The sequence below is a fragment of the Mytilus californianus genome, unplaced genomic scaffold (assembly GCF_021869535.1).
Source record: "Mytilus californianus isolate M0D057914Y unplaced genomic scaffold, xbMytCali1.0.p SCAF_12, whole genome shotgun sequence".
Taxonomy (NCBI): Eukaryota; Metazoa; Mollusca; class Bivalvia; order Mytilida; family Mytilidae; genus Mytilus; species Mytilus californianus.
In genome coordinates this window covers 52954893-52968972 of record NW_026262604.1, presented here as the reverse complement: position 1 = coordinate 52968972, position 14080 = coordinate 52954893, and the positions used below count along the sequence as shown (strand labels likewise).

The 14080-nt window shown below is 30.9% G+C and overlaps 1 protein-coding gene across 1 annotated transcript; it reads left to right on the top strand.

Annotated features, from left to right (window-relative positions):
• Nucleotides 1-8170: 8170 nt before the first annotated feature.
• LOC127721129 (ornithine decarboxylase-like) lies at nucleotides 8171-13239 on the top strand. Its single transcript, XM_052227804.1, has 6 exons — nucleotides 8171-8176; nucleotides 8933-9023; nucleotides 10336-10412; nucleotides 11057-11229; nucleotides 11677-11814; nucleotides 13227-13239. Exons 1-6 carry the CDS (start codon nucleotides 8171-8173, stop codon nucleotides 13237-13239), a joined length of 498 nt encoding a protein of 165 aa, XP_052083764.1.
• Nucleotides 13240-14080: the final 841 nt, after the last annotated feature.

Sequence of the window (14080 nt, the reverse complement as noted above, 5' to 3'; positions counted from 1 at the left end):
AACAACTCCCAAAAAGAAAAATCTCTTCTTTGGAAGAAACAATTACTAATTTATAAAATAGATTCTTACAGCACAAGCTTTTTAACAAGTTAATGAAAAGGTAATACCGTTTCGACTCCTAACATCACTGAAGAGACATTAATTGTCGAAATCCGGATATGGTGTACCAATTTTTGCACCTTATGTTTGCGATGTACCATCTTTTCCGCAAGTTTATTGTTTTCTGTTTTGTATTAAATTAATAATCAAGATCCATTTTCACCAACAAAATGGATCTTAAATATTAATCTAATATCAAACAGTAAACATTAAAATTGCGGAAAAGATGGTATACCGCAAACAAAAGGAACAAAAATTAGTACACCATATCCGGATTTCCACAATTAATGTCTCTTCAGTGATGTTAGGAATCGAAACGGTATATATATATATATATATATATATATATATATTTATTACATTCAATATTAAATCAAACATTTCAAAGTTTAGATCTCCCCGAAAAGACCGTTTGAATATTCTTAAAACATACAGGTCATCTTTCAAAGTACAACGATGTCTGTGAACCTAAATCTAGATTTAATGCAAGTCAAACCATTTATAAGTTGATTTTTTTTTTCATTTTGTTCTTTAGAAATAAAGAAGTTATATGTCATCCCATAAAATTGTGTCATATTATTCTTAACCTAAATCGATATCAATTGAATTTGAATATTACACATTACACATCAATTAAAACGAGATAGTTTTGTATTCCATTTGGAATAAATTATAAACTGATCTATCTATATATATGAAAAAAAGCAATAGCCAACGCGTTATTTACTTCATGTACATACAAATTCTCTGTTGATCAGCATATAATGTTAGAATTGAAAGAAACACTGTCTTAAAGGGGCATAACTACGGAATATACAAAAATTAAAGTATGATTGTTTTTTTGTTCAATCATTAATGAAAGTGATAAAGTGAAATAATAATTCGCTTTTGGCAGCCAATTTGGTTCAATTTTGTCAAAATAAGATAAAAAAAGAAAACACCGCTGATGAATTATTCACTTGCAAGTTTTCCGTATTCATGTGACCTTTAATTTAACCCAGCAGATGGTGATGGGTTACGCATGAATTCAGCTATTAAAGGAAGACAATGTCAACATTGAAATTTAAACAAGGATGAACCATTGGTTGACTGAATCGATCCACAAAAAAATCATTCTTATACAGGTAAAATCGATGATAAACATATTTTTTAACCTACACTATGAAATCAAACAGACCAAGAAAAATCCGGCAAATTACACGTTGTCACTATCTGTTTATATTTATATTTATGTTTATATCGGTTAAATGACCGTCGGCAGTCTTCGGAGGTCATCTCGATAAAGACCCTCAGAATTCAAAATTCCCTGCAACCATGTGTAATTATATTGGTACCATTCCCAAGTTATGTCTCTATGAGATGAAACATGAAAGAGGCGTGGTTTGTGAAACACTGTATTTACAAAGTGCAACCTATAATCTCCAAAGGAAACAAATCTCGACAAAACCGTTTTAAGTAAACGTTGTCCAGGGAGTGGTACCACTAAAGTTCGTTTCGAAGATAAATGAAACTGAACAAATTTCTGCAGCGCTCGCGATTTTTAAGAACTGTCCATTTGTAGCGTAATACGTCTACTCATAAAATGAACAACTGGTTAAAGCCAACATTATTTTGTACCTGTACCATGTCTGGATATTTGGACCGTGTGATGTGCTGTACTATCCAACATTTTTTTCAATTTTTATTAACTTTTTTATGTATTAATCAAACGTCTAAAATATCTAAAATTGCAACGTGTTATTAAACCTTTCCAAAAACAAACTTTACGATATTTCAATGGTATGATTATGCATTAATAAATGAGAACTTTTTTGATTATTTTAGGGAGGAAATATATCCACTAGAGCAAAGTCGTCTCATCAAGACTACACAAAGGAAATGATAAACACATTGCGTGATGTCGAATAAATAAAACAGTCCCAACTTCCCATAACTGATTTAATCTTAGGAAATGAGGTAAGACGTGCCATTGCATATACAGAAAACAATGCATATTTTAGCTCTGGTATTTTAATGTACAAAATGTAACCAGTTGATGATATTCTTTTAAATGTATACAATAAATCATACAACATTTATACAGAATCCTGAGAAATGCATTATATATCTTGACCAGATGATTTATCTGTATAAGAAGAAAAACATATTTTCTTCGTTCTTATGTTTATGTAATTTATATGAAGAAAAGTGTCTCTTTGTGCACATGAAAAAGAGGAACAGCGTTGTTATCGTTTTTCTCAATGTGAAAACTGCAGCAATGCCTTCAAGGGCTAAGATCTTTCTGATTGCTCTTCAGTTGATATTCAGCAATGAATGACTTGCTTAGAATTGATAAACTGACTTATATGCAGATAAGACAGTGAACCATATACAATGGAATACATATTTTATTTATATTATTATTGGCAATGATTTTTTTATGTTTAGTTCTTGAAACAAGCGTTGTTTTATTCTTACTTTTAATTATACGTATCATGCCCGCCTTCTGTCTTTTCAGATATAAAAACATATTTTACAAACTTTTTAATGCAATAAAAACAATTTCTTTATATATTGTCTTTTTTTTTATTTAAACAACTTTCAAGTATAACAAACAAACACGTTTGCATATGCACACATACGAGCACGTACAAATATGCGCGTATACACATATACTATACACATACACACATTCTTCAACTGATAGTTAATCAAATATATTCTATATGCACATTATAAGGGATTATGGAACAAATATCATTCATCTGTAGATATGGTACACGCAAAAAATCAACACATTGTAGGCCGTATTTTCATAACCTGTAATCCATTTGTCTGACTTTTATCTGGTCGTTGTTCTATTTTAGGTATATCTACGTCTGTAAATTGGGACTTAAGATGCATTCGTCAATATGTAAAATTTTAAAGCAAATTAATTTTTATTAATTATTATAATCTTCATATAAAGTTAGTATTTGATATGAATATAAGTTAAGTTAAATATAATATATGATTCTACTAAAACTTTTGAAAAACAAGGATCACTCGTTGTTGATTCTGGAATTTTTGATTCAGGTAATATTTGAGAAAAGTGAACAATACTCTCGTATATAAATACTTTTAAGGCAATGCATAATGATGCTTATTTGTCATACGAAAGTAAGGAAAAACAGATAATGTTGATATATAATTGACATTTATAAAACTTAAAGAATGGACCTTTCAAGGACTAGAATTACTCACCAGGCAATTATATGTCATTTTTATATTTGTTTTGTTGTTTTTGCATTGAATGAAATCCAAAAACATATTATTGATATTTGAGATGAATTAAAAGTCTATGGCATGTTTATGAATTTTAGTATTTCCTGTTTGCGCCTATTGTTTTCAAATAATATACCTATTAAATAAAAGCTTTAAAACCTCACCATTAAAGTCAAATAACTCTAATAAAAACTCATATGAAAATTTATAGGGTTTTCGTTATGTTCGAATTTCTATTTATCTTTCTTGTGATAATTTCTTGTTCCGTCGAACTTTAAACTATTAACGTTATCTAATATCGACATAGATAAGTCATAAACTTTGTATATTTAAGGACACATATTGTTTAATTCGAAAGAGAAATACCTAAAACGCATTACGTTTCAATATAACGTATAGTAAACTGTAAGTTTCTTAATATTTAGAGTTAGAAATTAAAATGATGTTGTATGATAGCCTACGAGAAAACTCTCTACCAGATACCAAATGACATTTAATGTAAGCAATTATAGATCACTGTACAGCCTTCAACAGTGAGCAAAACCCAAACCGCATAGCAAGCTATGATGGGCACAGAAATGACAAATGTAAATAAATTCAAACGAAAAAACTAACGGCCTGATTTATGTAAAAACAATAAACGAAAAAATCAATTTGATAAAAGCAACATACGACAACCACTGAACTACAGACTCCTGACTAGGACAGGCATACATAGAAGCTGGTGGGATTAACATATTAGCGGGACGCCAACTCTCCCACAAACCTGAGAGAGTGGTGTAACATCTCAACACAACATAAATACAAACTATAACAATCAGTTGAAAAGGGTTTAACTCATCAGATCGAAAGAAAAGACCAAAAACAACTAACAAAAATACAAAACACAAAACACACAAAGTACACACCTGACAGCATTCGGTGTTGATATGGGAACAAACTGTGCGCCTCTCATTGCCGGCTTCTTCTTATTTTCATACGAGTCGGAGTTCCTTCAGACACTTGTCAAAAACAAGAAGATCAAAGAATCCAGATCATTTAATTTCACATTCAGGTATATTGATGATATTCTTTCCATTAACAATCCGAACTTTTCTGATTGGGTTCCATTAATATATCCCCCTGAACTAGAAATTAAAGAAACAACAGCCACGGCTTCCTCCGCCTCATTTTTAGACTTATACCTCGAATTTGTCATACACAGTCATCTCAGTACCAGAATCTATGACAAACAAGACGATTTTAACTTTGAAATTATCAATTTTTTCCACCTTAGTAGCAATATACCAGCTTCACCTGCATATGGGATATACATTTCCCTACTTATTCGGTATTCAAGAGCTTGCAGCTCCTTTTCAGACTTTGTAAAACGTCACCAGTGTCTGAGTAGAAAGTTGATGAACCAGGGGTATGTCAAAGAACGTCTCGCCCTTTTTCTAAAAAAGTTGATCGAAAGGTACCAAGACCTTGTTGATAAATATTCCGTATCAACTTCACAAATAATACACGATGGTCTTGAAGTATAGATTCTGCGTTCTGACGTTGTTTATCATCTTAATAACGTGTTATAGTATTCTTTGATTTGTCTTTATTAATATATTTTTACTGTTAAGTCTGTTTTTTGTGATATCCATTGACGTGACTCTGTACTTATGTATCCAGTCATAATTTGAACGACAAAATTATTTTATTTTATTAATATTACTTTTACTGTTAAGTCTGTTTTTTTGTGATATCCATTTCACGTGACTCTGTACTTATGTATCCCGTCATACTTTGAACGACACAATTATTTTATATCTACCTGTGTGACGTTAAACGCGCGATTCTACGCCAGTACTGAAAACCTTTCATCCTTTATGGGTGGATTTTACTTAAATGAATTAAAGCGTACAATAAAAAAGCAAAATGAGGATGTTAAATTTGATGTATGACTTTTTTTGCTTCTTTGTTACATTTGTTTGTTTTTATAGTGATTAAGATGATAACACAATGTTGACTGCTGTATTCCTATTTTTGACATTTTTACCTATTGTGTCTGTTTGTTTTGTTCACGCATCGTTGTCAATATATTGGAATTCGATGCGACTGTCATACAAGTGAGAGGTTTAGCTAGCTATAAAACCAGGTTTAATCCACCATTTTCTACATAAGAAAATGCCTGTACCAAGTCAGGAATATGACAGTTGTTATCCATTCGTTTGATGTGTTTGAGCTTTTGATTTTGCGATTTGATTAGGGACTTTCCTTTTTTAATTTTCCTCGGAGTTCAGTATTTTTGTGATTTTACTTTTTAGCTAGCTATAAAACCAGGTTAATTCCCTCATTTTGTACATAAGGAAAAGCTTGTACCAAGTCAGGAATATGACAGTTGTTTTCCATTCGTTAGATGTGTTTGAGCTTTTGATTTGGCTATTTTATAAAGGACTTTCCGTTTTGAATTTCCCTTGGAGTTCGGTATTTTTGTTATTTTACTTTTTATTTAATACCAGTTATAAAACTTCGATAATAACATCCAAATTTAAGGAAAAGAGAGGCGACAGATATCAAAAGAACATTTAAACTCGTGAGTCGAAAATAAACTCACAACGCCATTGCAAAAAAAAAAAAAGAAAAATACCAAATTACAAACAATAGTATAAAAACACAACAAAGAAACCTAAAGGCTGAACCCCATCAAAATCCGGGTTTGCACAACGATTGAAAAATATCCTACCAAAACTTATTAAAGAAGACCAGACTGTATATGTAAAGAATAGATTTATTGGTTTTAATCTTAGACAGATACAAGATATTATTTATTTCACTGATTTACAATTTTGAAGGGCTATAATCTTTGTTGATGTTTCTAAAGTGTTTGACTCTTTAGAATGGAATTTTATGTTTTCAGTTTTAAAACATTTTGGATTTAATGATTCTTTTATAAGATGGGTTAAGACTTTATATTGCGATATTCAAACATGTGTTATGAATAATGGTTGGATATCTGATGTCTTTAAAAACACCAGGGGTATACCCCCAGGATGTCCTTTATCGGCTTTATTATTTGTCTTATCGGTGGAAATCATGGCGTCAAGATTAAGAAGCAATACCGATTTTAAAGGTATCAAAATCAAATTGGATTGCCAAAATCATAGCATAAAAATTTCTCAACTAGCAGACGATACTACTTTATTTTGTTGTTCTAAATATGACGTTCAGTTAGCTATGAACTAAATTGAAATATTTGGTTCTTATTCAGGATTGAAATTAAATAGAAATAAAACAGAGGGGTTATGGGTAGGAAAGCTTAATCATGTAAAGACAAAATTGAGGGAATCAACTGGAGCAATGGACCAGTTAAAACTCTTGTCATATACTTTGGGCATTGTAGAGAGGAATGTGAAAAACTAATTTGGAAAAATAAAATTGAAAAGATGAATAAATTATTTTGTTCTTGGCAGAAAGGAAATCTTACAATTTTAAATACACTAATTGTGCCTATTTTCACTTTTGTGGGAACTGCCCGTATAATTCCCGAGAAATATTTAAAAGAAAAAGAAAAAAGTTGTTTTGAATTTGTTTGGGATAATAAACCAGATAAAGTAAAAAGAAATTAAATCATTGGTCCATATGAAAAGGGGGGATTAGATATGATAGATATAAGAAGTTATTTCACTGCTTTAAAAGCTATGTGGGTTTAAAGACTAGTAACTGATTGTGAAGGAGGTTGAAAAATTATACCTCAGCACTTTTTTTTATAATTTTGGGTAAAACAAACAGTGGGAATAAGCCAGACGAAAGCATTGAAAACATCCCAGATTTTTATAAAAATATCCTTAAATGTTGGAAATTAACTTAGTGGAATGTAACAGGGAACATCAGGAGGAGCTTGGACTCCTGAAGGGTATTGCAACAAGCCAATATTTGAAATAAATATTTAATTATGTTATTAAAAAAAAAAATCCGGGGTTGATATCAGGTGCTCCGAAGGCTTAGAAGATCCTGCTCTACACGTGGCACTCGTCGTGTTGCTCATGAATACAGGATAGACAGGACCGGTACATGTATTTACATCATACACGTTACAAAACAGACAACTCGTAATTGCTTACGAAAGTGTGTCACGATATCTTTTAAGAGAAAATTTAGTTTGAGCGGCTTATGTTTCTATACATTTGAGATATCTTTGTATGTGCATGTAGAATATTGTATGGTTTTTATAACGTTTTACATATTTTACAGGCTAAAAAGAAATTCATTATGACCAATGTCAATTCTAATACACGTGTAGAAATAGTGGAAAAATTACCACCCATTAGTAACCAAATCCAGGGGAAAATTAAAGCTTTTGGACATGAGGTAATGAGTTGTTTTTCATTTACTTTTTACTATCATATAGCTAAGAATGAATCAAAATAGTATGAATATTAAATCAATTAAAAATGAATAATACTAAAACGTGTTCAAAAGATAAGTGCTACAAAGAAAACTAATTTATCTATGAACGATTGCAAGACGGAGACAATAAATCCCTACGCAAAAATTAGAAACAAACAAACAAAATAAACAGTATATATAAACTAATGAAAACTAAACAAAATGAACACTCAATGTGTGGCTATTAGAAGTCAAATAAAATTACGAAAGATGTCATATACCTCACATTTGCGCAATTGAAATTCACCGCATAGAATGTTTTTGAACATAGAACATATTGTATTTTTTGTGGAACAGTCTGTCCGTCTATCAATATGTTATACTTGCAGTGTTATCAGCTTTTGTTCATTTATATTTGATAACATTCCCAATGTAACTAGGTTATGATTTCTTTTTTCATAAGATCGTGATGGCTGTATTAATCATTACAACAAATGATCAAGTGCAAAAGATTTTAAGATCATCATCATCATCAGTTTCACATTAATGTTCTATTATTTATAAGTTTATGATCTACGTTGATCGAGTAAACATTTAGCCGGTTGATTGTGGAATGTGGATGTTGATTGAGGAAATACTTTGTAAAATGCAACTAACACAAAATATAAATGTATAATATTTTCGCTAATTAAACCCCCTGGTTTCAATAGCAATTATCACTACAGGAAGGAACCTTAGTGTCATTGTTATAGCGCTAGGGGACATAAAATATTTGAAGTTTGAACAAAATAAAATTTAATTATTCAAAAAGATAAGTGGATTTATTTTGTCATTGAGTTTCTAAATCAATGAATTATAACCCCTTAATCATTTAATCTTACTTATTTAGCTTCAACCTTACAGAAATTCTAACGATTTCGTCCAAGTAGTATGACATGCTTGGCATTTTTCAAACCTCAAAACAATAAAGAAGTATTTGTGTTTTTTTTTTATTGTTAACACAATTTTGCCACCATACAGTAAAAAGCTTTTCCTACTATAGAGTTATTAAAGTTTCAATTGTACTAACAAGCTCTTAAAAATCAAATATAAATATCAATATAACTGATGAAAAGTAGTAATACAGATTTTTTGCATGAGACATCGCGATGTTTTCGGGTTTTATCATATATATATATATAAGCATTCTATATGATAACTTCAAAATCTCAATATATCTCACCTACTACAGGACAATGCATTTGCTATCGGAAACCTTGGAGATATCATAAGAAAACACAGAATTTGGCAGGAGTGTTTCCCTCGAGTAGAACCATTTTATGGTACGTGTTTAAAAGCCTAATATAAATGAAAAGTAAGCGAATAAAAAGGCCTATCAACAGGTCATCAACGCACAACATTGGTAACAAAACTTTGATTGGTGAACCCCGGGGAGGGAGGCATTCGCCTTTATTCAATTATCCCAACCGTAGCAAGTCCAACATTGCTTCTACACATAATTTCAATAAGATAATATCATATTGTAACGTCTCTTTGTGTTAATTAATGCTCAAAGTGGCTAATTATAAAATGATATTCATTCCACTTGTCGTTTAAAGTAGATGTCACATTTACTGGAGTCACGAAAATGTTGCAAAATAAAGATTAAAAGTATGAAAGTATGAAATGTTTGAAACCAGAACACTTTTATAAGAACAAAACGTGAATTAAAAATAAATACACATGGAGTAGCTGGATGGCCAAAATATTAATCTTTTTTTATCGGTCGAGTGAAATTTTTTAGGATTTATAATAATGTGATGCCATGCCAGTTTGATTGAAATCCTGTAAAGGAAAATGTTTATAGTAGATGTCACATTTAATGACGTCACGAAAATGTTGCAAAATAAAGATTAAAAATGCAAAAGTATGAAATGTTTGAAACCAGTACATTTTATAAGAACAAAACGTGAATTTAAAATAAATACACATGGAGTAGCTGGATATCCAAAACATTAATTTTTTTTTTATTTCGGTCGAGTGAAATTTTTTAATAATGTATAACAATGTGATGCCATGCCAGTTTGATTAACATCCTGTAAAGGAAAATGTTTAAGGTAGATGTCACATTTACTTAAGTCACGAAAATGTTGCAACTTTTAGTTATTTTAGTTTTTATTCTGAAGACGATCCGACTTATTATGATCAACTCCTTGTTATTTCTCATTCCTGTTAAAGTGTATGTAGTATAATTTAGTTCATCCTCTTACTAAGAATTATAAAATTACCTGATCATAAGAATAATGTATTTTGTTTCGATTTTGAAATAATATAAAAAAAAGAAGATGTGGTTAAATTGCCAATGAGACAACTCTCCACCAGAGACCAAATGACATAGAAGCTAACAATTATATGTCATCGTACGGCATTCAACAGTGAGCAAAACCCATACCGCATAGTCAGCTATAAGAGTCCCCGAAGTGACAAATGTGAATCAATTCAAACGAGAAACCTAACGGCCAGATTTATGTAATACACAATAAACGAAATACAAACATGATATACAGAAGCAAACGATAACCACTGAATAACAGGCTTCTGACTTGTGGCAGGCGCCCAACCCTCCCCTAATAGTGTTATTAATTCTGTTTACAGCAATAAAATGTAATGATGTTGACCCTGTCATTAGGATCCTAGCAGATATGGGACTTTCATTTGATTGTGCAAGTAAAGTAATCGAACTTGTTTTTGTAAATCTAATCAAGGTTGCTGAAAATGTTCAACCATGACTTGCTAATAATTGGGGACATGTAAATAAAACAACTGCATAATGACTAATAATAGAACATATATAGTTTACTACGAGCATCACTGAAGAGACATTTATTGTCAAAATGTGCATCTGGTGCAGACAAATTGGTACCGTTAATATTTTACAGCAGGAAACCCAATGGACTTGAAATCCTTGTTTCTTTCTAACATGAAGACAATTGTTTACGTATTTATTTTTGTGATAAGTGTCATTATTATAAATCAGCGTATATCAACTACTAACAAACTATTTTGGTTGCTGCATTGATATAAGCAACAAATTTACAGAAGAATGAAATTCAGTTTCATAATTGAAAATATATTATATTGGTTTGAAGATACTAGGCTTATAATGTGGTACCCAACACGCGCGTTTTGTCTACATACGATTCATTAGTGGCGCTCGAATAAAAATTCGAAGATCATGAAGCTGAAGAGCATTAAAAGCCAAAATTATCAAAATTATCAAAATACTGCGAAGGCAATATATACCCGGAGGTAGAAAATCTTAGTTAGCAATACAAAACATAGAACTATACATTATACTTATCAATTTAACTTACAGATTGAGATACAGAAGATATTAGACCTTGGAGTTGATCCATCAAGGATTATTTACGCCAACACATTCAAACAACCATCATTTCTCAAATATGCTGCTGATAATGGTGTTTCTTTGATGACATTCGATTGTGAGAATGAACTTGAAAAGATCAAGAAAGTCTACCCAGAGGCAAAGTATGTAATATTTTGATTTTAAAAAAAAAGATGTTTTTTCATAATGTTTATACCATCTTCAAATACATGCAAATATGTTAGATTTGTATATTATGTAGGTTTCTACATAAAAACATCTATCAAAACGTTATATCGTTAATCGCTTTTGACTTATTCGAATTGAATTCTACTGTCAGGGTCAAATAATTATGATCTTTATTTTAATTGGAAAATTGGTTTGGACATGTTGGATATGATCGTTTTATGAAAATTATAAAAAATTGTACAAGTTAGTAACAGTTTTTTTTTTTATTCAGGCCTCTATTTGAATTATGATATGAATGGAATGTATGTGGGTTGGTTATGATTGGTGTGGTTTGACAACAGGTTGCAATGACAAAATCAAAAGATGTCTATAAACCTAAAAAAGAAAATTGTTTTATTACAAAACTGGGTTTTTATTTGTAGATTGGTGCTTAGAATAAATCCACAATCAAACTACAAGGTTAAATTTTACCTAGGAAGAAAGTTTGGATGCCATCCTTTGAGAGCATCGGAACTCTTGCAAATTGCTATGAAACTCAAATTAAATGTGATTGGTGTAAGGTAAGATCATCAAGATACGGTGTTTAATCGCAAACAATTAACTAAAGTGCCAATAGATATAGCTTGTTAAATGACATCTTATTCTAAAAATAAAGTATGGCTTTCCCTTAATTTGTGAATATTTTTGTCTTGAATGAGCCTGTTTCACACGATTATCTTTCCTAAAGAAAAGTCAGAGTTTACATTAATCTATTGTGCAGTATACGTACTACAAAAACGAGCTGTGAAGTATACGTAAATGAGAAAGCAACCTAGATAAACAAATATACATCTGCAGTTATGTACAGTGCAGTATTTTAAGTTATAAAATGCCACGAATCTAGAAAAGTGGTCAATAAATTTAACCAAAAAAAAATTAACAATCTCATCCCGAAATTCCCAAATAGAACAATATTTATAATTTATCAACGACCAAACTATAATTTTTACAAATAATTGAATTAAATATCAACAAAACTGAATCATTCAATCAACCCAGTATGTTTTGTTTCTGAACATTTAAATATGTTTAAATTAACCCAGTTTACCAGCATTTACCGAAAGCCCTCCATCACAGTACATTTCAGTGATATTTACATTGTTCAATCTCCTTAAAAGCAAACATTACTATACCATTACTTTGAAAATGTGGATATGAATGTAACAGTACTTTGTGACGGTTGGTATAAACTTAAAAGAAAGGTTACTAGTGTTTGTTGTTTCTCGTTAACTCACTGAACGTAATGTTCATGTTGGTCATATATAAACGATCTGTTTTTGGCCATTTGATGACAAACTGAATGCATTAATGATCCCTCTGAATTTGCATACATTAGAAAACAATGTAAGTTCTAAGGAATTCATTGTGTACGTTAGATAGAAAATAACAATACGGCACGGGGATTTCTATAAATAACTTAACACTCAATGCGTTTTGTTAAGTATGTAGTTCATGGAAGTTGAGTAACAATCACATAAAATCAAGACCGAATACAATCTGAATAAAATGATTTATAGTTTTTGAGATAATCTCAATTTTTTGACAATTATTTCGTATGAATCTTTTAAAAACTAGTTTCCATGTTGGGAGTGGTTGTCTAGAAACATGAGCTTTCGAGGCAGCAATTGAGCAGTCACGAAAAGTATTTGACATTGGGTTGGCTAATGGATTTAACATGCACCACTTGGACATAGGTGGTGGGTTTCCTGGACAGAAAATACAAAATGTGGAAACGAACATTACTTTTGAAGAGGTAAAGCTAAGAAAACTTAGACATCTTAACAACTTATGTTATGTGATAAAGACAGTATGGATTCTATTCTCATTGTTTATTATACACCAATATTTTTTATAAGTCTTAGTTTAAACGGTTTTAAAGGTAAAGGTCAAAGAAATATTATTGTAATACATCATACTTATAAATTGTTTCCAGTATCACAACCTGATCAACATATATATATATATATATATATATATATATTCCGCAAGTTTATTGTTTTCTGTTTGGTACTAAATTAATGATTAAGATACATTTTGTCACATCTGGTGATCCGTTTATTTGGCAATTGCCATGGCAGTCAGCGCGGTTTAAGAACATTCGTTGGTCGACCTGTTAGTCAAATACGTTTTGTTAAAATATACTTTTTCACTTTTTTGGTCTTTTGGAAAATGTTGTTTGTGCTGTATTTAGACCCCTCTACCAAAAAATTTGTTTTGCATGCACACGTTTAAAAATTGCGGTTTTTATCCAGCGCAATCATAGGTTTAAACATTGTTTCAATTTAGACTTGTATATATATATATATATATATATATATAAGTACGTCTGAACCAGTGACAACTCTTCAACAGATTTATCCATCGGATCACCAGCATTAATGGTGATACATGGCTGTGTACATTCTGTATATACAACTCGTCTTAACATCAGCCCAACAATGTTAGATCTGTAAATTTGCTTCCGCAAATTTTTTGTTCTTCCCTCGCCGGGATTCGAATATATAATTTGTCTAAACAACAGCCCAACAATGTAAGATCCGTATATTTACCTTTCCTCCTCAGTTTTTATCTAGCGTCGTAACACAGTACATATATAAGGTATGAAGATGGAATTGTTACAGATCAGCTGAATTATCTATTGTAAAGAATCCTACAAATTAATGTAAGATGCAGTTACAAAATTAATTATATTATAAGTACGTCCAAACCAGTGACGACTCTACCACAGATTTTATCCATCGGATCACTACTGGTGATCCGACGGAAAAAAAATCTGTTGCAGAGTCG

Excerpts from the sequence above, each read along its gene's own strand:
- LOC127721129 (XM_052227804.1), top strand. Across the intron at positions 10,413-11,056 it reads CATTTGATTGTGCAAGTAAA|ATTGAGATACAGAAGATATT; the intron begins GTAATCGAACTT and ends TTTAACTTACAG. Across the intron at positions 11,230-11,676 it reads AAAGTCTACCCAGAGGCAAA|ATTGGTGCTTAGAATAAATC; the intron begins GTATGTAATATT and ends TTTTATTTGTAG.